Source organism: Oncorhynchus masou, chromosome 29 (genome assembly GCF_036934945.1).
Source record: "Oncorhynchus masou masou isolate Uvic2021 chromosome 29, UVic_Omas_1.1, whole genome shotgun sequence".
NCBI classification, from domain to species: domain Eukaryota; kingdom Metazoa; phylum Chordata; class Actinopteri; order Salmoniformes; family Salmonidae; genus Oncorhynchus; species Oncorhynchus masou.
Genome location: NC_088240.1, coordinates 80,142,863 through 80,168,602, shown reverse-complemented (window position 1 = coordinate 80,168,602; position 25,740 = coordinate 80,142,863). Strand labels below are relative to the sequence as shown.

Sequence of the window (25,740 nt, the reverse complement as noted above, 5' to 3'; positions counted from 1 at the left end):
GCTGCTCAGGTGAGAAAAATACCTTCCCCAAATGTTTAGCCCCATTGGAAAATATAAATGTACTGTTTGAAAATGTGAATCACATTTTTTTTGGGCTTACCCCCCGACGACATTGCACACACCCCAGTTTGGGAATACCTGCACTAGAGTATACACCAGTGGTGTAGTACTCGCGTCCGGTCTCGAGACCACATATTGAGTGTCTCGGTGTTGTCTTGGTCTCGGATACATTTTGACTCAGCCTGAACTCGGTGAAGGACAATGAGGTCGTTTCTTCCTGAGACCAGCTGAGACCAGCTGAGACCAGCTGAGACCAACTGAGACCAGTGGGGTAAACAAACTAATAATTATCACTCCCTTTTCAGTCAGCACATTAAACTGCGTCGTTCTGCCCCTGAACAGGCAGTTAACCCACTGTTCCTCGGCCGTCATTGAAAATAAGAATTTGTTCTTAACTGACTTGCCTAGTTAAAAAAAAATATTTTAAAAATATCTGATAACCTCTTCAAATGTGAACTTTCTACTTGACCCTTTAGTGTTGTTGAAACCTCAAACCTTGTCAAGACTGAGGGAAATTGTTTGATAGTCACGCAGTCGCTTAGGGGCGACCGGGTGTTTGTTACATCTTTTTATCTATAAATTAGAGACCATGGTTAGTGATCATTTGTAGAGTGGCTCGCTCTTTGCCCTCAGAATGCATTTTGTCACCATTCTGAATGGCTAAAGAGTCAATATGTTCTACTGAAGTATTGACACAAAAATACATTTTGAGCTCTCATTATGGTGGAGATCTGACAAAATCACAATCATAGTCTTGAATTGGTTTCACATTGTTCTGGTCTCGTTCTTAACTCAGCCTTGCCCCCATCGCCTCCACACAAGTCTCGATTTGCTCCGGTCTTGGTCTTGACTCAGACTCGATTTGCTCTGGTCTCAGTCTTGACTCAGACTCGATTTGCTCTGGTCTCAGTCTTGACTCAGACTCGATTTGCTCTGGTCTCAGTCTTGACTCAGACTCGATTTGCTCCGGTCCTGACTCTGTCTCACTTTAGGTGGTCTCTAACACAACACTGGTATACACCCTTATGTTATACTAGAGAAGTTGTGTTTCCATAGTGAGGGCTGACAGTGGGGACTTGTGAAGAGCACAATCGACAACCTCTGCATCATCTAAACAGTTGCTTTCTTAGAATGGGTTCAAATGCACAGTTATATAAACGATAGGTGAAAAGTACCAGTGGCCTGGCTTTGGCCCCAAGTCAGAGCAGGGCCTCCGGAGCCATGGCCCAGTGAGACACGGGTACTGGCCAGCGTAGATGGAAACAGAAAAGTCTGAGCCTTTTGGGTTAAATACTGTGGTGAATCCTGTATGGAAATGCCTCATGTGTGTGGTGATAGATCCCTCTGTGTGAACATGGTGTGGTTGTGCGTTATCATTTTTAAGCCACGGCTGCACCTATTTGTGTGTGTCTGCTTTCGTGGGACTCTTTGTGTCTGTCAGTGCTGACTGTGCTGATGCACTTGGGTGTATAGAGGTGTAATGATGTGTATCGGTGTGTGTATCTGTCACTGTGTAATTGAGTATGTGTTTATCGATGTGTAATTGAGTGTGTATGACTGTCTGTGTGTCTGTGTGTTGTGTGTTTGTGTTGTTGAGTTAACACAACTCTTCTGCCTGGTGTCTGTTTCCCTGGAGACTGATTACAGCGAAGCATCATTATGACAGGGAGAGACCCCAATACGCACACACGCTGACACACGCTGACACACAAATACACACACATACACACACATACACACACATACACACACATACACACACATACACACACATACATAAATCTGTTGTTCATCAGTTTGAGAGTTAGACTAGTGGCTGTGCTCAGAAATTATATTTTTATTTATTTGTTTTATTTGACCTTTATTTAACTAGGCATGTCAGTTAAGAATAAATTCTTATTTTCAATGACAGTCTAGGAACAGTGGGTTAACTGTCTTGTTCAGGGGCAGAACAACAGATTTTTACCTTGTCAGCTTGGGGATTGGATCTTGCAACCTTCCGGTTACCAGTCCAACACTCTAACCACTAGGCTACCTGTCGCCCCATGGAGGGTGTGTGTGTTGTGTGTGTGTATGTGTGTGTGTGTGATTGTGTGCGTGTGTGCGTGTGTGTGTGTGTGTGTGTGTGTGTGTGTGTGTGTGTGTGTCAAATCAAATTTTACTGGTCACGTACACATGGTTAGCAGATGTTATTGAGAGTGTAGGGAAATGATTGTGCTTCTAGTTCCAAAAGTGCAGCAATATCTAACATGTAATCTAACAATTCCACCACAACTACATAATATACACAAATCTAAGTAAAGGAATGGAATAAGAATATATACATATAAATATATGGATGAGCAACAACAGAGCGGCATAGGCAAGGTGCAATAGATGGTATAAAATACAGTATATACATATGAGATGAGTTAGGCAAGATAGGTAAACATCATTATTAAAGTGGCATTACTACAGTGACTAGTGATCCATTTATTAAAGTGGCCAATGATTTCAAGTCTGTATGTAGGCAGCAGCCTCTCTGTGCTTGTGATGGCTGTTTAACAGTCTGATGGCCTTGAGATAGAAGCTGTTTTTCAGTCTCTCGGTCCCAGCTTTGATGCACCTGTACTGACCTTGCCTTATGGATGGTAGCGGTGTGAACAGGTAGTTGTTGTCCTTGGTGATCTTTTTGGCCTTCCTGTGACATCGGGTGCTGTAGGTGTCATGGAGGGCAGGTAGTTTGCCCCCGGTGATGCGTTGTGCAGACCTCACCACCCTCTGGATTGCTTTGCGGTTGTGGGCGGTGCAGTTGTCGTATAAGGCTGTGATACAGCCCGACAGGATGCTCTCAATTGTGCATCTGTAAAAGTTTGTGAGGGTTTTAGGTGACAAGCCAAATTTCTTCAGTCTCCTGAGGTTGAAGAGGTGCTTTTGCGCCTTCTTCACCACGCTGTCTGTGTGGGTGGACCATTTCAGTTTGTCCGTGATGTGTACGCAGGGGAACTTAAAACTTTCCACCTTCTCGTCGATGTGGATAGGGGGTGCGGGTGTGTCATGGCTAGTGCTGTGGGACCAGTCTACAGGGGGAATTCTCTCTGCAGCGCCTTCTGTATGTTTATATGCGTTGGCTCCCCTGTAGCTGAGGGGGTTGGGCGGCCCTTGGCTGTGCAACTCAGTGCCTCGCTGGGGCTGTGTGTGTGTCTGTTTGATGATTGAACTGATGGAGCTCAAAATGCTATCTGCATGGCATCCACTCAGCCTTCGATCAATACTTGCTAATCACACACACACACACACACACACACACACACACACACACACACACACACACACACACACACACACACACACGAAACTAAATAGTTGTTCATTGAAGTGTAACTGTTTGATTTGAATAAATTAAATAGTCCACTGACTGTGTGATGGACAGACATGGAGAAGATAAATATAGAGAGAAGAGAGAGGGGAGGGAAAGAGAAGGGAGAGAGGGAAGGGGAGAGAGGGGAGGGAAAGAGAGGGAGAGAGGGAGGGAAAGAGAAGGGAGCGGGGGAAGGGGAGAGAGGGGAGGGAAAGAGAAGGGAGCGGGGGAAGGGGAGAGAGGGGAGGGAAAGAGAAGGGAGAGAGGGGAGGGAAAGAGAACGGAGCAGGGGAAGGGGAGAGAGGGGAGGGGAAAGAGAAGGGAGCGGGGGAAGGGGAGAGAGGGGAGGGAAAGAGAACGGAGCGGGGGAAGGGGAGAGAGGGGAGGGAAAGAGAGGGGAGAGAAAGGGAGGGAAAGAGAAGGGAGCGGGGAAGGGGGAAAGGGGAGAGAAAGAGAAGGGAGCGGGGGAAGGGGGAGAGAGGGGAGGGAAAGAGAAGGGAGCGGGGGAAGGGGGGAGAGGGGAGGGAAAGAGAAGGGAGCGGGGCAAGGGGAGAGAGGGGAGGGAAAGAGAAGGGAGCGGGGAAGGGGAAGAGGGGAGGGAAAGAGAAGGGAGCGGGGGAAGGGGAGAGAGGGGAGGGAAAGAGAAGGGAGCGGGGGAAGGGGAGAGAGGGGAGGGAAAGAGAAGGGAGCGGGGGAAGGGGAGAGAGGGGAGGGAAAGAGAAGGGAGCGGGGAAGGGGAGAGAGGGGAGGGAAAGAGAAGGGAGCGGGGAAGGGGAGAGAGGGAGGGAAAGAGAAGGGAGCGGGGGAAGGGGAGAGAGAGGGGGAGGGAAAGAGAAGGGAGCGGGGCAAGGGGAGAGAGGGGAGGGAAAGAGAAGGGAGCGGGGAAGGGGAAAGAGGGGAGGGAAAGAGAGTGAGGGAGGGAAAGAGAGGGGAGAGAAAGGGAGGGAAAGAGAGGGGAGAGAAAGGGAGCGGGGGAAGGGGAGAGGGGGGAGGGAAGAAAGGGGAGAGAGGGGAGATAAAGAGAGGGGGAGAGAGGGAGGAAAGGAGAGAGGGGAGGGGAGGGAAAGAGAGGGGAGAGAAAGGGAGGGAAAGAGAAGGGAGCGGGGGAAGGGGAGAGGGGGAGGGAAGAGAGGGGAGAGAAAGGGAGGGAAAGAGAGGGGGAGGGAAAGAGGGGTGAGAGAAAGGGAGGGAAAGCAAGGGGAGGGAAAGAGAGGGGAGGGGGAGGGAAAGAGAGGGGAGAGAGAGAGATGGGAGAGAGGGGAGGGAAAGAGATGGGAAAGAGAGGGGAGGGAAAGAGAGGGGAGAGAAAGAGATGGGAGAGAAAGAGATGGGAGACGGGGAGGGAAAGAGAGGGGAGAGGGGGAGGGAAGAGAGGGGAGGGGGAGAGGGAAAGAGAGGGGAGGGAGGGGAGGGAAAGAGAGGGGAGAGAAAGAGATGGGAGAGGGGGAGGGAAAAAGAGGGGAGGGAAAGAGAGGGAAGAGATGGGATGGAAAGAGAGGGGACCTAAATGCCAGAACTGGCAAGTACCTGACACTCTCAGCACACAGGGGGACAAACACCTACCTGGAGTTGACAGTATATCCTCCCAAAAATCCCCCTCTCGACCTAACTATGACAAAACAACCAACACAAATGGGCCACAACTCCTGCAGCTCTGTCGCACGCTGGGTATGTACATAGTCAATGGTAGGCTTCGAGGGGACTCCTATGGTAGGTACACCTATAGCTCATCTCCTGGCAGTAGTACTGTAGACTACTTTATCACTGACCTCAACCCAGAGTCTCTCAGGGCGTTCACAGTCAGTCCACTGACACCCCTATTAGATCACAAGCAAAATCACAGTCTACTTGAACAGAGCAAAACTCAATCACGAGGCATCAAAGCCAAAGGAACTGCGCAATAATAAGACAGGCTATAGATGGAAGGATAGTAGTGTAGAAACCTACTAAAAACAATTAGGCAACAACAAATTCAATCCCTTTTAGACAACTTCCTGGACAAAACATTTAACTGTAATAGTGAAGGTGTAAACTTAGCAGTAGAAAACCTAAACAGTATATTTCACCTTTCAGATTTCCTATCAAATCTAAAAATGTCAAGCAGACAACCTAAGAAATTTAAAACAATGACATATGGTTTGATGATGAGTGCAAAAAATAAGAAAGAAATTGAGAAACCTATCCAACAAAAAATAAAGAGACCCAGAAAACCTAAGCCAACGCCTTCACTATGGTGAATCACTAAAACAATACAGAAATACTGTACGGAAAAGAAGGAACAGTAAGTCAGAAATCAGCTCAATGTAATTGAAGAATCCATAGAATCTAACCACTTCTGGGATAATTGGAGCACCAAACAAACAACAACACAAAGAGTTATCTATCTAAAACGGAGATGTATGGAGAAACCACAGCTGCAATCTTTTTGGCTCTTTAACAAATAACAAACAGCAAAAACATATACATAATCAATTACAAGTCTTAGAATCAGCTATTAAAGACTACCAGAACACACTAGATTCTCCAATTACAGTGCCTTGCGAAAGTATTCGCCCCCCTTGAACTTTGCGACCTTTTGCCACATTTCAGGCTTCAAACATAAAGATATAAAACTGTATTTTTTTGTGAAGAATCAATAACAAGTGGGACACAATCATGAAGTGGAACGACATTTATTGGTTATTTCAAACTTTTTTAACAAATCAAAAACTGAAAAATTGGGCGTGCAAAATTATTCAGCCCCCTTAAGTTAATACTTTGTAGCGCCACCTTTTGCTGCGATTACAGCTGTAAGTTGCTTGGGGTATGTCTCTATCAATTTTGCACATCACGAGACTGAAATTTTTTCCCATTCCTCCTTGCAAAACAGCTCGAGCTCAGTGAGGTTGGATGGAGAGCATTTGTGAACAGCAGTTTTCAGTTCTTTCCACAGATTCTCGATTGGATTCAGGTCTGGACTTTGACTTGGCCATTCTAACACCTGGATATGTTTATTTTTGAACCATTCCATTGTAGATTTTGCTTTATGTTTGGGATCATTGTCTTGTTGGAAGACAAATCTCCGTCCCAGGTTTTCTTCCAGAATGGTCCTGTATTTGGCTCCATCCATCTTCCATCAATTTTAACCATCTTCCCTGTCCCTGCTGAAGAAAAGCAGGCCCAAACCATGATGCTGCCACCACCATGTTTGACAGTGGGGATGGTGTGTTGTGATTGATGAGCTGTGTTGCTTTTACGCCAAACATAACGTTTTGCATTGTTGCCAAAAAGTTCAATTTTGGTTTCATCTGACCAGAGCACCTTCTTCCACATGCTTGGTGTGTCTCCCAGGTGGCTTGTGGCAAACTTTAAACAACACTTTTTATGGATATCTTTAAGAAATGGCTTTCTTCTTGCCACTCTTCCATAAAGGCCAGATTTGTGCAATATATGACTGATTGTTGTCCTATGGACAGAGTCTCCCACCTCAGCTGTAGATCTCTGCAGTTCATCCAGAGTGATCATGGGCCTCTTGGCTGCATCTCTGATCAGTCTTCTCCTTGTATGAGCTGAAAGTTTAGAGGGACGGCCAGGTCTTGGTAGATTTGCAGTGGTCTGATACTCCTTCGATTTCAATATTATCGCTGCACAGTGCCCCTTGGGATGTTTAAAGCTTGGGAAATCTTTTTGTATCCAAATCCGGCTTTAAACTTCTTCACAACAGTATCTCGGACCTGCCTGGTGTGTTCCTTGTTCTTCATGATGCTCTCTGCGCTTTTAACGGACCTCTGAGACTATCACAGTGCAGGTGCATTTATACGGAGACTTGATTGCACACAGGTGGATTGTATTTATCATCATTTGTCATTTAGGTCAACATTGGATCATTCAGAGATCCTCACTGAACTTCTGGAGAGAGTTTGCTGCACTGAAAGTAAAGGGGCTGAATAATTTTGCACGCCCAATATTTCAGTTTTTGATTTGTTAAAAAAGTTTGAAATATCCAATAAATGTCATTCCACTTCATGATTGTGTCCCACTTGTTGTTGATTCTTCACAAAAAAAACAGTTTTATATCTTTATGTTTGAAGCCTGAAATGTGGCAAAAGGTCGCAAAGTTCATGGGGGGCGAATACTTTCGCAAGGCACTGTACATTGAATGAACTATAAGACCAAATGCAAACCCTCCAATCCCAAAAGACCTGTAGCGTTGATGTTATCCTAATGAAATGATAAACTATACAGACCACAAACTCTATACATGAAGTCTTTAACATCATCCTCAGCTCTGGCATCTTCCCCAATATTTTGAACCAACAACTGGTCAACCCAATACACAAAAGTGGAGACAAATTTTACACCAATAACTACCGTGGGATATGCATCAACAGCAACCTTGGGAAAATCCTCAGCATTATCATTAACAGCAGACAGCAGATTGATTCAGTGAAAACAATGTACTGAGCAAATGTCAAATTGGCTTTGTACCAAATTACCGTACAACAGACCATATATTCACCCTGCACACCCTAATTGACAAACAAACAAACCAAAACAAAGACAAAGTCTTCTCATGCTTTGTTATTTCCAAAAAGCTTTTGACTCAATTTGGCATGAGGGTCTGCTATACAAACTGATGGAAAGTGGTGTTGGGTGAAACACATATATTATGTACACAGACAACGAGTTTGTGTCACGTTCTTTCAAAATTGAACCCAGAAGCAAACCAGGACAAGGAGAGTAGGAAGAAGGTGAGTATTTATTTACAAGTGAATGTGAATGGGTACATATTTAACATTTAACATTTAAGTCATTTAGCAGACGCTCTTATCCAGAGCGACTTACAAATTGGTGAATTCACCTTCTGACATCAGTGGAACAGCCACTTTACAATAGTGCATCTAAATCATTTAAGGGGGGGGTGAGAAGGATTGCTTTATCCTATCCTAGGTATTCCTTGAAGAGGTGGGGTTTCAGGTGTCTCCGGAAGGTGGTGATTGACTCCGCTGTCCTGGCGTCGTGAGGGAGTTTGTTCCACCATTGGGGGGCCAGAGCAGCGAACAGTTTTGACTGGGCTGAGCGGGAACTGTACTTCCTCAGTGGTAGGGAGGCGAGCAGGCCAGAGGTGGATGAACGCAGTGCCCTTGTTTGGGTGTAGGGCCTGATCAGAGCCTGGAGGTACTGCGGTGCCGTTCCCCTCACAGATCCGTAGGCAAGCACCATGGTCTTGTAGCGGATGCGAGCTTCAACTGGAAGCCAGTGGAGAGAGCGGAGGAGCGGGGTGACGTGAGAGAACTTGGGAAGGTTGAACACCAGACGGGCTGCGGCGTTCTGGATGAGTTGTAGGGGTTTAATGGCACAGGCAGGGAGCCCAGCCAACAGCGAGTTGCAGTAATCCAGACGGGAGATGACAAGTGCCTGGATTAGGACCTGCGCCGCTTCCTGTGTGAGGCAGGGGCGTACTCTGCGGATGTTGTAGAGCATGAACCTACAGGAACGGGCCACCGCCTTGATGTTAGTTGAGAACGACAGGGTGTTGTCCAGGATCACGCCAAGGTTCTTAGCGCTCTGGGAGGAGGAAACAATGGAGTTGTCAACCGTGATGGCGAGATCATGGAACGGGCAGTCCTTCCCCGGGAGGAAGAGCAGCTCCGTCTTGCCGAGGTTCAGCTTGAGGTGGTGATCCGTCATCCACACTGATATGTCTGCCAGACATGCAGAGATGCGATTCGCCACCTGGTCATCAGAAGGGGGAAAGGAGAAGATTAATTGTGTGTCGTCTGCATAGCAATGATAGGAGAGACCATGTGAGGTTATGACAGAGCCAAGTGACTTGGTGTATAGCGAGAATAGGAGAGGGCCTAGAACAGAGCCCTGGGGGACACCAGTGGTGAGAGCGCGTGGCGAGGAGACACGCCACCTGGTAGGAGCGACCTGTCAGGTAGGACGCAATCCAAGCGTGGGCCGCACCGGAGATGCCCAACTCGGAGAGGGTGGAGAGGAGGATCTGATGGTTCACAGTGTCGAAGGCAGCCGATAGGTCTAGAAGGATGAGAGCAGAGGGAGAGAGTTAGCTTTAGCAGTGCGGAGCGCCTCCGTGATACAGAGAAGAGCAGTCTCAGTTGAATGACTAGTCTTGAAACCTGACTGATTTGGATCAAGAAGGTCATTCTGAGAGAGATAGCGGGAGAGCTGGCCAAGGACGGCACGTTCAAGAGTTTTGGAGAGAAAAGAAAGAAGGGATACTGGTCTGTAGTTGTTGACATCGGAGGGATCGGGTGTAGGTTTTTTCAGAAGGGGTGCAACTCTCGCTCTCTTGAAGACGGAAGGGACGTAGCCAGCGGTCAGGGATGAGTTGATGAGCGAGGTGAGGTAAGGGAGAAGGTCTCCGGAAATGGTCTGGAGAAGAGAGGAGGGGATAGGGTCAAGCGGGCAGGTTGTTGGGCGGCCGGCCGTCACAAGAAGCGAGATTTCATCTGGAGAGAGAGGGGAGAAAGAGGTCAGAGCACAGGGCAGGGCAGTGTGAGCAGAACCAGCGGTGTCGTTTGACTTAGCAAACGAGGATCGGATGTCGTCGACCTTCTTTTCAAAATGGTTGACGAAGTCATCTGCAGAGAGGGAGGAGGGGGGGAGGGGGAGGAGGATTCAGGAGGGAGGAGAAGTTGGCAAAGAGCTTCCTAGGGTTAGAGGCAGATGCTTGGAATTTAGAGTGGAAGAAAGTGGCTTTAGCAGCAGAGACAGAGGAGGAAAATGTAGAGAGGAGGGAGTGAAAGGATGCCAGGTCCGCAGGGAGGCGAGTTTTCCTCCATTTCCGCTCGGCTGCCCGGAGCACTGTTCTGTGAGCTCGCAATGAGTCGTCGAGCCACGGAGCGGGAGGGGAGGACCGAGCCGGCCTGGAGGATAGGGGACATAGAGAGTCAAAGGATGCAGAAAGGGAAGAGAGGAGGGTTGAGGAGGCAGAATCAGGAGATAGGATGGAAGAGGAGAGAGTAGCGGGGGAGAGAGAGCGAAGGTTGGGACGGCGCGATACCATCCGAGTAGGGGCAGTGTGGGAAGTGTTGGATGAGAGCGAGAGGGAAAAGGATACAAGGTAGTGGTCGGAGACTTGGAGGGGAGTTGCAATGAGGTTAGTGGAAGAACAGCATCTAGTAAAGATGAGGTCGAGCGTATTGCCTGCCTTGTGAGTAGGGGGAAGGTGAGAGGGTGAGGTCAAAAGAGGAGAGGAGTGGAAAGAAGGAGGCAGAGAGGAATGAGTCAAAGGTAGACGTGGGGAGGTTAAAGTCGCCCAGGACTGTGAGAGGTGAGCCGTCCTCAGGAAAGGAGCTTATCAAGGCATCAAGCTCATTGATGAACTCTCCGAGGAACCTGGAGGGCGATAAATGATAAGGATGTTAAGCTTGAAAGGGCTGGTAACTGTGACAGCATGGAATTCAAAGGAGGCGATAGACAGATGGGTAAGGGGAGAAAGAGAGAATGACCACTTGGGAGAGATGAGGATCCCGGTGCCACCACCCCGCTGACCAGAAGCTCTCGGGGTGTGCGAGAACACGTGGGCGGACGAAGAGAGAGCAGTAGGAGTAGCAGTGTTGTCTGTGGTGATCCATGTTTCCGTCAGTGCCAAGAAGTCGAGGGACTGGAGGGAGGCATAGGCTGAGATGAACTCTGCCTTGTTGGCCGCAGATCGGCAGTTCCAGAGGCTAACAGAGGCTATAACCAGGTGGCATAGCGGGCAGCGGTGGTGAGTTGATGGGAGTAAATAGGTGGATCCAATGGGGTAGCGGAATTCTCTGACGACCAGGCGGGATTGGGGTAAATGATCCGGGTGAGTAACTGTCCCCCAGAAGGGGGCAATCCCGTGACAAAATCCAGGGCCAGATGCGACCAAGGTCGCCGAGGAATAGGTAGGGGGTGAAGAAGCCCAGAGCTGGGCCGATTGGTACTTTTGTTCTGAGCACAAACAGGACATGCGGCAACAAACCTCCGGGTATCTTCTCCCATGGCAGGCCACCAAAATCGTCTGAGCAGTAGCGCCATAGTCCGAGCAACGCCAGGGTGACAAGCTATCTTGCTGGCGTGGGACCACTGAAGAACAGCAGAACGGACCGACTCAGGCACAACCGACCGGGTGGACCGTTACCGGGGCCGGGCTGCGTCCGAAGGGCCGCCATCACATCCTCCTCAATCCTCCATGTAACGGCTCCCACGACAAGGTTCTGGGGAAGAATCGTCTCAGTCTTGGCCCCACTCTCATCCGTCTTGGAGAACATCCGGGACAAGGCGTCCGACTTGCCGTTCTTCGACCCAGGTCGGAACGTCAGGGAAAAATTGAAGCGTCCAAAAAACAAAGCCCACCTGGCCTGACGGGAGTTGAGACGTTTAGCCGATTGCACGTAAGCCAGATTCTTGTGGTCAGTCCAGACCACAAACGGTTGCTCCGCTCCCTCCAACCAGTGACGCCACTCCTCCAAGGCAAGCTTCACAGCGAGAAGCTCCCGGTTACCCACATCATAGTTTCTCTCAGCTGGTGAAAGACGACAAGAGTAGAAGGCGCAGGGATGGAGTTTACCATCAGTGGAGCTACGCTGGGACAGGATGGCGCCCACCCCCACATCAGACGCGTCCACCTCAACAACAAACTGATGGGAAGTGTCAGGTTGAGAGAGAATCGGCGCGTTGGTGAATCGGCTCTTCAAGTTCAGAAATGCTCGGTCTGCCTCAGGAGTCCAACAGAAAATTCTGGTGCAAGACGTCAGAGCAGTTAAAGGGGCGGCCACCCGGCTGTAATCACGGATAAACCTCCGATAGAAGTTCGCAAATCCCAGGAATCTCTGGAGCTGCAATCTCGTACCGGGCCGGGCCCAATCCCGAACCGCCCGAACCTTCTCTTGGTCCATCTTGATCTCACCCCTGGAGATGATGTACCCGAGGAAGGATGAAGTGTGGGCGTGAAAATCACACTTCTCTGCCTTCACAAACAGACGGTTCTCCAATAACCGCTGCAGGACCTGCTTAACATGCTGGATGTGGCTGGAAAGCTCCTTGGAGAAAATCAGGATGTCATCCAGGTAAACGAACACAAACAGACCGATCATATCCCTCAGCACGTCATTCACCAAACTTTGGAACACTGCTGGAGCGTTGGAAAGTCCAAACGGCGTCACCTGGTACTCGAAATGTCCCATAGGTGTATTGAATCCAGTCAACCACTCGTCCCCCTCTTTGATCCGAACCAGATGATACGCATTGTGTAGATCAAGCTTCGTAAACACAGTAGCACCCTGTAAAGAATCGAAAGCGGAGCTCATCAAGGGCAAGGGGTACTTGATGGGACAAATCAGGAGGAGCAGACTCACTGACCCGACTGGGGACAGCATGAGAACAGGCAGTCCTGAGGCAGTTTGCATGTCACTCAATGCTCCAACTAGTTACATTACCAGTCACCCAATCGAACAAAGGATTGTGTTCTCTTAGCCAGGGGTATCCAAGAACCAGAGGAACATGGGGGGAAGGCAAAATGAAAAAAGAAATAACCTCTGAATGATTCCCCGACAACAACATCTTAACCGGTTCAGTCCTCATAGTGATCCGTGCCAGACTACTGCCGTTCAGAGTGGTTGCTTCAATGGCTTCCGGTAATTGCTCCTTGGAAAGCCCCAGCTGTTCCACTAAGTCGGCATCAATGAAGCTGTCATCGGCACCTGAATCGATGAAAGCGTTAATCGCTAAACTCTGATTCTTATTTATGAGGGTAGCAGGAAAACAAGGTCTGACAGGGCTCTTGAGAGGTTGAAACTGGCTCGCTAACAAACCTCCCAAACTTAACGAGCTGAGCAGTTTAAAGGGCGCTGAGGACAAACGGAGATGTAATGTCCCCAGCTACCACAGTAGAGGCAGCTGTTGGTCTCACGTCTACGTTGGCGCTCGTCCTTAGTTAACCCGTGCCGCCCCACTTGCATAGGTTAAGTATCTGGCGGCAGGACTCCTCCACTAATCCCGTGTGAGGGAAAATGATCAACACGTTCTGGTCCACTTCCTGACCCGAATGGTAACCGAGTCTCAGATTGATTAGATGGACCCCACTGCTTCTCCCTCCTTCTCTCTCGGACTCTATTATCTACCCGAATAGCTAAGGTGACCAAACTATCTAGGTCACTAGGCTCTGGATAGGAGATCAGCTCGTCCTTGAGTTGCTTCGACAACCCCTGGTAAAAAAACGCTTGTAGTGATTCCTCATTCCAACCACTCTCCACAGCCAATGTCCTGAATTCTATCACAAAGTCTGCCACACTGCGAGCTCCTTGGCAAAGAGAGAACAAACGTTTAGCTGCGTCCTTACCTCGGACTGGATGGTCAAAAAGCTTTCTCATCTCTGCCGTGAAACCCTGGTATGACGTCATGCATGTGTCCCGTCGTTCCCAAACAGCTGAAGCCCATTCCAGAGCTCTACCACGCAGCAGCTCAATAACAAAAGCTATCCTAGCCTTATCTGTGGCGTAAGAGTAGGGCTGCAGATCCAAAAGTAACCCACACTGTAAAAGAAATTAACGGCATCCTCCCAGATCTCCCTCGTACTTCTCCGGTGTCGGAACCTTGGGCTCACGGAAGGAACCCGCTCCCGAATCGGCAGGTGATATGGGTGAAACAGGTGGTGGATAATCCGCCGGCAACCTGAGCTGATCCTGGATACTCGTTAATCTATCCGATAAATTCCGGATTGAACCCGCTATCTCGTGTAGCGCCGTGTTGTGTTGTCCCAACATCCTCTCCTGCTGGGTAATTGTATGGCAAACGGAGTCCAGGTCCGCTGGGTTCATCACTGGCCGGATCGTTCTGTCACGTTCTTTCAAAATCGAACCCAGAAGCAAACCAGGACAAGGAGAGTAGGAAGAAGGTGAGTATTTATTTACAAGTGAATGTGAATGGGTAGATATATCCAGGTGGCGTAGCGGGCAGCGGTGGTGAGTTGATGGGAGTAAATAGGTGGATCCAATGGGGTAGCGGAATTCTCCGACGACCAGGCGGGAATGGGGTAAATGATCCGGGTGAGTAACTGAAGACAGAACAAACGGAGGTAAGTTTAAGGCAAGCAATACGTAAAAAACAACAAAACAAATTCTATCCAACTTGAGGCTGATACTATGGCACGAAATACTGTTCATGGCTAACGATCCGGCAGGGAATGGATGTCAGGTCCGGGCTTATGAAGAGGAGAGATGATGATCAGGACCAGGTGTGCAGATAGCTGATGGGATACAGGTGCGGGTAATCAGAACTCCCAACTGGCTACATTGCCCGGCAACCAGACAGGGTGCGTTCCAGGACGCCGGAAAAAAACACTCCAGGACAGAACACAGGCAAAAAAACACACTCAGGAAACGGGATTCGTGACAGTTTGCTGTTAAAATTGGCAAAAAAAACACACATTTCTTTCCACAGGGCTGTGGGGAGAGACAGTGATGCTGCTTGAGCCCCACCCTCGTCAACATATATATCAACGAATTGGCAAGGAATTTGCTGAAGATCTGGTGGTTCTTTCCCCAACCAAGGAGGGCCTACAGCAGCACCTAGAGCATCTGCACAGATTCTGTCACACCTGGGCCCTGACAGTAAATCTCAGTAAGACCAAAATAATAGTGTTCCAAAAAAGGTCCAGTTGCCAGGACCACAAATTCCATCTAGACACTGTTTCCCTGGAACACATCAAAAAACTATCCATACCTCAGCCTAAACATCAGCGCCACAGGTAACTTCCACAAAGCTGTGAATGATCTGCGAGACAAGCCAAGAAGGACCTTTTACGCCATCAAAAGGAACATACAATTTGACATCCCTATTACAATCTGGTAAAAAATATTTGAATCAGTCATAGAACCCATTTCCTTTTATGGTTGTGAGGTCTGGGGTTCGCTGGCCAGCCTATAATTCACAAAATGGGACAAAGACTAAATTGAGACTCATAATAATGCAAAGCAGAATTAGGCCGATACCCACTAATTAACCATTTCCAGAAAAGAGCTGTTAAATTCTATAACCATCTAAAAGGAAGCAATTCCTAAACCTTCAATAACAAAAACCCAACAGAGCCTCAGGACAGCAACACAATTAGAACCAACCAAATCATGAGAAAACAAAATTATTATTACTTGACCCATCGGAAAAAATTGACCAAAAAAGAGCAAAGTGAAATGTTATTTGGCCCCAAACAGAGAGTACACAGTGGCAGAATACCTGACCACTGTGATTCACTCAAAACTAAGGGAAGCTTTTACTATGTACAGACTCAGTGAGCATAGCCTTGCTTTTGAGAAATGCCACTGTAGGCAGACCTGGCTCTCAAGAGAAGACAGGCTATGTGCACAATGCTTTGCAAATTTATAAAACATACAAAACAGAAATAACTTATTTACATAAATATTCAGACCTGATGTTTCCCATGCCAATAAAGCCCTTTGAATTTAATTGAGAGGTCTGAGAGGGGAGGGAAAGATATGGGAGAGAGGGGAGGGAAAGATAGGTGAGAGAGGGGAGGGAAAGACAGGAGAGAGAGGGGAGGGAAAGATGGGGGAGAGAAAGAGAGATTAACCAAGAATCAAAACTGGAAACAGTGTTTCTAGGAATAAATCAAAGATGACCTTGGTGTGCAGTGAAAATGCATGTTTGAATGGTTCTGGAGTTGAATTTAATTCAGATGGCTAACATTGTTTTGTTGAGTACATGAATCAACAACAAGATCTCACGGTTTTAACCATTTGACTTCAGATTCTGACGTTTATACATGTTTCTCCAAACGTCAAATTTGGAAATGTTTTTGACAGCCTGGCTTGCTTCTCCTGCTGTGCATCAACCTTCATTCATTCTGAATGGTTAAGTTATGGGTTAAGAATTGGGATAGGGTTAACACCCCAAAATGAAAATGAGTGCCTAGCATTGGGATTGAACATGCAACTCTCAGAGCCCGAGCTCAACGTGGCCGATAGTTGTGGGTTTTGAAGGCATCTCTCTATGTCCTCAGGACATGGATGGATGTCCAATTTTGAAGTCAATCTTGTGTGACATGGCTGGAATCCAAATGTTCATGATGACAGAGCAAGACATTGTATTTTGATCTTTCCCCTGGAAACGGAGAGCTTAGATTTAACAGACAGAATACAGAGAGAGGAAAAGAAGAGGTGTAGAGAAAGAGAGAAAAGAGCGGGAGAGTGCTGTAGGTGAACCGTCAGAAAGAAAGAGAGGAAAAACCAAACATTGTTCATTCTGTCTGGATGCACTGGACATAAACCACACCAGTGTGTATGTGTGTGTGTGTGTGTATGTGGGTGGGTGGGTGGGTGGGTGGGTGGGTGGGTGGGTGGGTGTGTGGGTGTGTGTGTGTGTGTGTGTGTATGTGTGTGTGGGTGTGTATGTGTGTGTGGGTGTGTATGTGGGTGTGTATGTGTGTGTGTATGTGTGTGTGTGTGTGGGGGGGTGTGTATGTGGGTGTGTATGTGTGTGTGTATGTGTGTGTGGGTGTGTGTGTGTGTGTGTGTGTGTATGTGTGTGGGGGGTGTGTATGTGTGTGTGTGTGTGTATGTGTGTGTGTATGTGTGTGTGTATGTGTGTGTGGGTGTGTATGTGGGTGTGTATGTGTGTGTGTATGTGTGTGTGTGTGGGGGGGTGTGTATGTGGGTGTGTATGTGTGTGTGTGTGTGGGGGGGTGTGTATGCTGTTATATAAAAGGTGGAAAGTGCATTCAGTCTGATATAGTCAATCCGCTTACAATTACAGGAAGAGGGAACATGCAAATGAGCTGGCCGTCGCTGTGGTTTAGCGAACCAGAGGAGGAAATTAATCATGTAAATATGATTACAGCCGTTAACACTGCACACACACACACACACTAGCGTAAGTGAAACACACTCCACACACAGACTAGAGTTAAAAACAGTTATACACAAATACTTATAACACAACATTGTGCCTGGAGTTAAGAGACTGAAACATAGAACACAGACATTATCACTCACTCCTACCTCCTTTGGCAAGGGCACACACACACACACACACACACACACACACACGTATATACATACATGCGAACACACACATGCACATGAACAAACATGCAGACACACGCACGTACACACTCACTCACACACAGACACACACACACACACACTGCTCTCTAGGGATTCTCTCTCTTCCTCTCTCTCTTCTTCTCTACCCCATCTCTCTCTTCTCTCTTCCGACCTCCCTCTCTCTCTCTTCTCTCTTCCGACCTCCCTCTCTCTCTCTCTCTTCACTATCCTAACCTCCCCCTCTCACTCCTTTCCTTTTCATGAATAGAGAGCAGGGTAAACAAAGAAGAGAGAGGTGGATATATATGAGGTAGATTGTGTGTGTGTGTGTGTGTGTGTGTGTGTGTGTGTGTGTGTGTGTGTGTGTGTGTGTGTGTGTGTGTGTGTGTGTGTGTGTGTGTGTGTGTGTGTGTTATAGCTCTACTAAGCAGTGAGGTGAAGGGTTAAGGTATGCATAGAGCTGGTATGAGGGCTATTGATTGTTAGTAAGCAGCACATTGATCTGGAGCACACATGTAGACAGAAAGATTTAAGGGCTTTCTGGGAATTGGATTTGCCTAGAGGTTATTGGCACTGATGGTATTGACAGTGTGTATGTGTATGTTCTTACTGGTCAGGGTGGGTGTGTATATTAGGTGTGGGTGTGTATATTTTTGTTGACATTAAGACATTAAGTGTCTTAATGTCAACAAAAATGTATGAGTGCGTGCGTGCGTGCGTGTGTGTGTGTGTGTGTGTGTGTGTTTTTAACACTGTGTGTTTTTTGTTCTCAGAGCTCCATGTACTCTCTGGCCTTGAAGTGTCTGATCAGCCTGTCTACAGTCATACTGCTGGGCCTCATCATAGCCTATCATGCACGAGAAGTCCAGGTAACACACACTCACACACACACACACACACACACACACACACACACACACACACACACACACACACATGCTGGACAGTCCTACTCACACAAATAACCTTCATAAAATACATTCACAAAACAGCCACACAATCTCTCTCAGGGGATGAGGTGTTCTGTCCCTCAGGAGGATAGGTTTTAGAAGAAGAACACTTGCCTGTGTGCTTGTATAAACCAGGGGAAACAGGGATGTGCTGGATAGATACCACGCTACATTACGTGTCTAGTCTAAGTCTAAAGGGCTCTACTGCCTGCCAAATTCCATTCTTGGGTCAGATTTCAATGGTGGGACTCAGATGTGTGGGCTCTCTGGCTAATTAATTACATTAATTGACCAATTAAGTGAAAGAGAAAGAGGCAAACCTGCCAACACTTCTATGCTGCATTGGTGAATAAGGATTTGAATGGATTCACTCTGTCTTATACTCCCTCTGGTCTTACAAATCTGAGGTGGTGAAATAGACACACACACTCACTCACTCAGTCCTCTCCCTCTTCTGACGACTGTGATAATCAATCAGAAACACCTTCATGCTTCATTATTTCTGTTTGGCCATTAGTCCTGATTCATGCAGAAATCAACCACAGCTCTGGTGTTGTTCCAGCTAGATTTCTAGTCCAGGACTAGTTTACATCATATCTGTCTAAAAAAACCACCACAAATATTCATCTGATGGTATGACCTGTTGTTCTGTAGTTGGGTTCAGCGATCTCCCTGCTAGCTACCCAGATGCCAGATTAGTATGCCCTGTCATGCACAGACAGATGATTATTCAACTACAGTGTCACGCTGCTCTAAGGGACTGACTGCATAAACCTCAAATACTCTGCTTACTGTATGCCAACCCATGGAAGTTTGTGTGTGTGTGTGTGTGTGTGTGTGTGTGTGTGTGTGTGTGTGTGTGTGTGTGTGTGTGTGTGTGTGTGTGTGTGTGTGTGTGTGTGTGTGTGTGTGTGTGTGTGTGTGTGTGTGCAAAGGGGTGTTGCTGTGCAGGAACACTTCTTGATAAAAAAGGCCCTTGATGTCTGCTCACAGGTTCGATGTCATACACACACACACACACACACACACACACACACACACACACACACACACACACACACACACACACACACACACACACACACACACACACACACACACACACACACACACACACACACACACACACACTCACACACAGCCACTCATCCACCGACACTCCTCTGACTCCTGCATGTGACTGGCACACTAATACGGAAAGGGGAACGAGAGAGAGAGTGAGAGTGAGAGAGATACAAAGAGAGAGAGAGAGAGATACAAAGAGAGAGAGAGATACAAAGAGAGAGAGAGAGATACAAAGAGAGAGAGATACAAAGAGAGAGAGGGAGATACAAAGAGAGAGAGAGATACAACGAGAGAGAGAGAGAGATACAAAGAGAGAGAGAGAGAGAGAGAGAGAGAGAGATACAAAGAGAGAGAGAGAGAGAGAGAGATACAAAGCGAGAGAGAGAGATACAAAGAGAGAGAGATACAAAGAGAGAGAGGGAGATACAAAGAGAGAGAGAGAGATACAACGAGAGAGAGAGAGAGAGAGAGAGAGAGAGATACAAAGAGAGAGAGAGATACAAAGAGAGAGAGAGAGAAAGATACAAAGAGAGAGAGAGAGATACAAATAGAGAGAGATACAAAGAGAGAGAGAGGGAGATACAAAGAGAGAGAGAGAGATACAACGAGAGAGAGAGAGAGAGAGAGAGAGAGAGAGAGAGAGAGAGAGAGAGAGAGAGATACAAAGAGAGAGAGAGAGAGAGAGAGAGAGAGATACAACGAGAGAGAGAGAGAGAGAGAGAGAGATACAACGAGAGAGAGAGAGAGAGAGAGAGTGAGAGTGAGAGAGAGAAAGTGCTCTTCGGTTAATCCGTCCAATATAATTCCTTTTGATTAAATGAAATGTGGGGTTGGGTTGTGGTGGGGAGGTGAGGTGAGGTGAGGGGGTTGATGCAGGCGGCTGAGGGGAGGATTTAGGCAAAAACACTTCCCTTAATAACTGACTAACTGGAATGTCAACACAAGCCTACAGATCCTAGCCATGTGGACTCAGCCTGCTAGATGCCTATTTAATAGTCTATTAGTCATATGACTCACCTGTCCATCAGCAACACGCCTGTTTCCCTTCCTGTCAGTTGCATGCTCAACATGCTTGTTGGAGTTGCTCTGAGTGTGTGTGTTCATCAGTATTCAGACACACATCAGCAGTAAGGGATGCTGAGCCAAATGAAAGACGTTGTTCAACACAGATTGGATTCCCAGAATATGTACAGCTTCTAACAGGATATAGGCACACACACACACACACACACACACACACACACACACACACACACACACACACACACACACACACACACACACACACACACACACACACACACACACACACTATAACCTTAGGCGCACACTCACAGCAGTGTGTGCAGGGCATCTATTCTATCTTGGAGTGTTGCTGGTAGGGATGCTAGTGCAGGGGGAAATTAGAGGGATTCTATCTGAAGTTACTAGCATTCATCCATCCTCTCTCTTTCCCTTTCTCCACCACCCCCCCACTCTCTCTCTTCACCTCTGTTTACCACCGTTTTATCTCTCTCCCCCTCTCTATTCAGCCCTCTCTCTTTCCCTTTCTCCACCCCCCCCCACTCTCTCTCTTCACCTCTGTTTACCACCGTTTTATCTCTCCCCCTCTCTATTCAGCCCTCTCTCTTTCCCTTTCTCCACCCCCCACTCTCTCTCTCTTCACCTCTGTTTACCACCGTTTTATCTCTCTCCCCTCTCTATTCAGCCCTCTCTCTTTCCCTTTCTCCACCCCCCCACTCTCTCTCTTCACCTCTGTTTACCACCGTTTTATCTCTCTCCCTCTCTCTATTCAGCCCTCTCTCTTTCCCTTTCTCCACCCCCCCCCACTCTCTCTCTCTTCACCTCTGTTTACCACCGTTTTATCTCTCCCCCTCTCTATTCAGCCCTCTCTCTCTCTTTATCAGATTATGTCCCCCTCAGTTCCTCTGTCTCTGGGCTCAATTCAATTCTATGACTTTCTCCTTCTCTCTTGCATTCTACCCTCATCCCTCTAAATATACCCCTTAACCCTGTTCTACCTCTCTCCGTCTGTATCTCTCTCCCTCTTTCACTGTCTTCACATCTTGCTTTGTCTATGAAGTGTCAACCTATTTCAGACTCTCTGTATAGAGCTCGCCAGCTTGTGGTCCTAAAATCTGGAAATAACTGGTTCGTTCAGCGATCCCTATGTGGAAAATGAATGAGGGAAGAACAGGGTTTTGGAATAAACACAGAAAATAAGGTCTGAAGTCAACACAGGCTCAGGAGATCTCATACAGTTTGTTCTTTGAGATAATAGCAGTCAGTTAACATGCACTTTATTTAATTATGAAACCTCTAAATATTGTTCTACCCTTCCCTGTTCTCTCTAGGTCTACCTTCCTGTCTGTTCCCCTCTCTCTGTTGCCCTTACCTCCTCTCCCTGTTCTCTCTATGTCTACCTTCCTGTCTGTCCCCCTCTCTCTGTTTCCCTTACCTCCTCTCCCTGTTCTTTCTATGTCCACCTTCCTGTCTGTCCCCCTCTCTCTGTTTCCCTTACCTCCTCTCCCTGTTCTCTTTATGTCCACCTTCCTGTCTGTCCCCCTCTCTCTGTTTCCCTTACCTCCTCTCTCTGTTCTCTCTATGTCCACCTTCCTGTCTGTCCCCCTCTCTCTGTTTCCCTTACCTCCTCTCCCTGTTCGCTCTATGTCCACCTTCCTGTCTGTCCCCCTCTCTCTGTTTCCCTTACCTCCTCTCCCTGTTCTCTCTATGTCCACCTTCCTGTCTGTCCCCCTCTCTCTGTTTCCCTTAGCTCCTCTCCCTGTTCTCTCTATGTCCACCTTTCTGTCTGTCCCCCTCTCTCTGTTTCCCTTACCTCCTCTCCCTGTTCTCTCTATGTCTACCTTCCTGTCTGTCCCCCTCTCTCTGTTTCCCTTACCTCCTCTCCCTGTTCTCTCTATGTCCACCTTCCTGTCTGTCCCCCTTTCTCTGTTTCCCTTACCTCCTCTCCCTGTTCTCTCTATGTCCACCTTCCTGTCTGTCCCCCTCTCTCTGTTTCCTTACCTCCTCTCCCTGTTCTCTCTATGTCCACCTTCCTGTCTGTCCCCCTCTCCCTGTTTCCCTTACCTCCTCTCCGTGTTCTCTCTATGTCCACCTTCCTGTCTGTCCCCCTCTCTCTGTTTCCCTGACCTCCTCTCCCTGTTCTCTCTATGTCCACACTGGGTACATTCAGTATGTTAATATCAGACCTTATTAGAGAAACACTGGGTACATTCAGTATGTTAATATCAGACCTTGTGAGGGAAACACTGGGTACATTCTAACAGTATGTTAATATCAGACGTTGTGAGGGAAACACTGGGTACATTCAGTATGTTAATATCAGACCTTGTTAGAGAAACACTGGGTACATTCAGTATGTTAATATCAGACCTTGTGAGGGAAACACTGGGTACATTCTAACAGTATGTTAATATCAGACCTTATTAGAGAAACACTGGGTACATTCAGTATGTTAATATCAGACCTTGTGAGGGAAACATTGGGTACATTCAGTATGTTAATATCAGACCTTGTGAGGGAAACACTGGGTACATTCAGTATGTTAATATCAGACCTTGTTAGAGAAACACTGGGTACATTCAGTATGTTAATATCAGACCTTGTGAGGGAAACATTGGGTACATTCAGTATGTTAATATCAGACCTTGTGAGGGAAACACTGGGTACATTCAGTATGTTAATATCAGACCTTGTTAGAGAAACACTGGGTACATTCAGTATGTTAATATCAGACCTTGTGAGGAAACATTGGGTACATTCAGTATGTTAATATCAGACCTTGTGAGGGAAACACTGGGTACATTCAGTATGTTAATATCAGACCTTGTTAGAGAAACACTGGGTACATTCAGTATGTTAATATCAGACCTTGTTAGAGAAACACTGGGTACATTCAGTATGTTAATATCAGACCTTGTGAGGGAAACACTGGGTACATTCAGTATGTTAATATCAGACCTTGTTAGAGAAACACTGGGTACATTCAGTATGTTAATATCAGACCTTGTTAGAGAAACACTGGGTACATTCAGTATGTTAATATCAGACCTTGTGAGGGAAACACTGGGTACATTCAGTATGTTAATATCAGACCTTGTGAGGGAAATACTGGGTACATTCTAACATTATGTTAATATCAGACCTTGTGAGGGAAACGTTGGGTACATTCAGTATGTTAATATCAGACCTTGTTAGGGAAACACTGGGTACATTCTAACAGTATGTTAATATCAGACCTTGTTAGGGAAACACTGGGTACATTCAGTATGTTAATATCAGACCTTGTTAGGGAAACACTGGGTACATTCAGTATGTTAATATCAGACCTTGTTAGGGAAACACTGGGTACATTCAGTATGTTAATATCAGACCTTGTTAGAGAAACACTGGGTACATTCAGTATGTTAATATCAGACCTTGTTAGAGAAACACTGGGTACATTCAGTATGTTAATATCAGACCTTGTTAGAGAAACACTGGGTACATTCAGTATGTTAATATCAGACCTTGTTAGAGAAACACTGGGTACATTCAGTATGTTAATATCAGACCTTGTGAGGGAAACACTGGGTACATTCAGTATGTTAATATCAGACCTTGTTAGGGAAACACTGGGTACATTCTAACAGTATGTTAATATCAGACCTTGTTAGAGAAACACTGGGTACATTCAGTATGTTAATATCAGACCTTGTTAGGGAAACACTGGGTACATTCAGTATGTTAATATCAGACCTTGTTAGGGAAACACTGGGTACATTCTAACAGTATGTTAATATCAGACCTTGATAGGGAAACACTGGGTACATTCAGTATGTTAATATCAGACCTTGTTAGAGAAACACTGGGTACATTCAGTATGTTAATATCAGACCTTGTTAGAGAAACACTGGGTACATTCTAACCGTATGTTAATATCAGACCTTGTGAGGGAAACACTGGGTACATTCAGTATGTTAATATCAGACCTTGTTAGGGAAACACTGGGTACATTCAGTATGTTAATATCAGACCTTGTTAGAGAAACACTGGGTACATTCTAACAGTATGTTAATATCAGACCTTGTTAGAGAAACACTGGGTACATTCAGTATGTTAATATCAGACCTTGTTAGGGAAACACTGGGTACATTCAGTATGTTAATATCAGACCTTGTTAGGGAAACACTGGGTACATTCTAACAGTATGTTAATATCAGACCTTGATAGGGAAACACTGGGTACATTCAGTATGTTAATATCAGACCTTGTTAGAGAAACACTGGGTACATTCAGTATGTTAATATCAGACCTTGTTAGAGAAACACTGGGTACATTCTAACCGTATGTTAATATCAGACCTTGTGAGGGAAACACTGGGTACATTCAGTATGTTAATATCAGACCTTGTTAGGGAAACACTGGGTACATTCAGTATGTTAATATCAGACCTTGTTAGAGAAACACTGGGTACATTCTAACAGTATGTTAATATCAGACCTTGTTAGAGAAACACTGGGTACATTCAGTATGTTAATATCAGACCTTGTGAGGGAAACACTGGGTACATTCAGTATGTTAATATCAGACCTTGTTAGGGAAACACTGGGTACATTCTAACAGTATGTTAATATCAGACCTTGTTAGAGAAACACTGGGTACATTCAGTATGTTAATATCAGACCTTGTTAGAGAAACACTGGGTACATTCAGTATGTTAATATCAGACCTTGTGAGGGAAACACTGGGTACATTCAGTATGTTAATATCAGACCTTGTTAGAGAAACACTGGGTACATTCTAACAGTATGTTAATATCAGACCTTGTTAGGGAAACACCGGGTACATTCAGTATGTTAATATCAGACCTTGTTAGAGACCTTGTTAGAGAAACACTGGGTACATTCAGTATGTTAATATCAGACCTTGTGAGGGAAACACTGGGTACATTCAGTATGTTAATATCAGACCTTGTTAGGGAAACACTGGGTACATTCTAACAGTATGTTAATATCAGACCTTGTTAGAGAAACACTGGGTACATTCAGTATGTTAATATCAGACCTTGTCAGACCTTGTTAGGAAACACTGGGTACATTCAGTATGTTAATATCAGACCTTGTTAGAGAAACACTGGGTACATTCAGTATGTTAATATCAGACCTTGTTAGGGAAACACTGGGTACATTCAGTATGTTAATATCAGACCTTGTTAGAGAAACACTGGGTACATTTAACAGTATGTTAATATCAGACCTTGTTAGGAAACACTGGGTACATTCAGTATGTT

General features: G+C 46.4%; 1 protein-coding gene and 1 pseudogene across 1 annotated transcript; one reads left to right on the top strand and one right to left on the bottom strand.

Moving 5' to 3' along the window:
* LOC135520706 (small conductance calcium-activated potassium channel protein 2-like) overlaps window positions 1–25,740 on the top strand; it is a 130,764-nt pseudogene that overhangs the window by 20,217 nt on the left and 84,807 nt on the right.
* On the bottom strand, window positions 8,321–13,776 carry LOC135521268 (uncharacterized). Its single transcript, XM_064947193.1, has 5 exons — window positions 13,716–13,776; window positions 12,944–13,077; window positions 11,551–11,736; window positions 9,300–9,413; window positions 8,321–9,115 (listed from the first exon to the last, which is right to left on the bottom strand). Exons 1-5 carry the CDS (start codon window positions 13,774–13,776, stop codon window positions 8,321–8,323), a joined length of 1,290 nt encoding a protein of 429 aa, XP_064803265.1.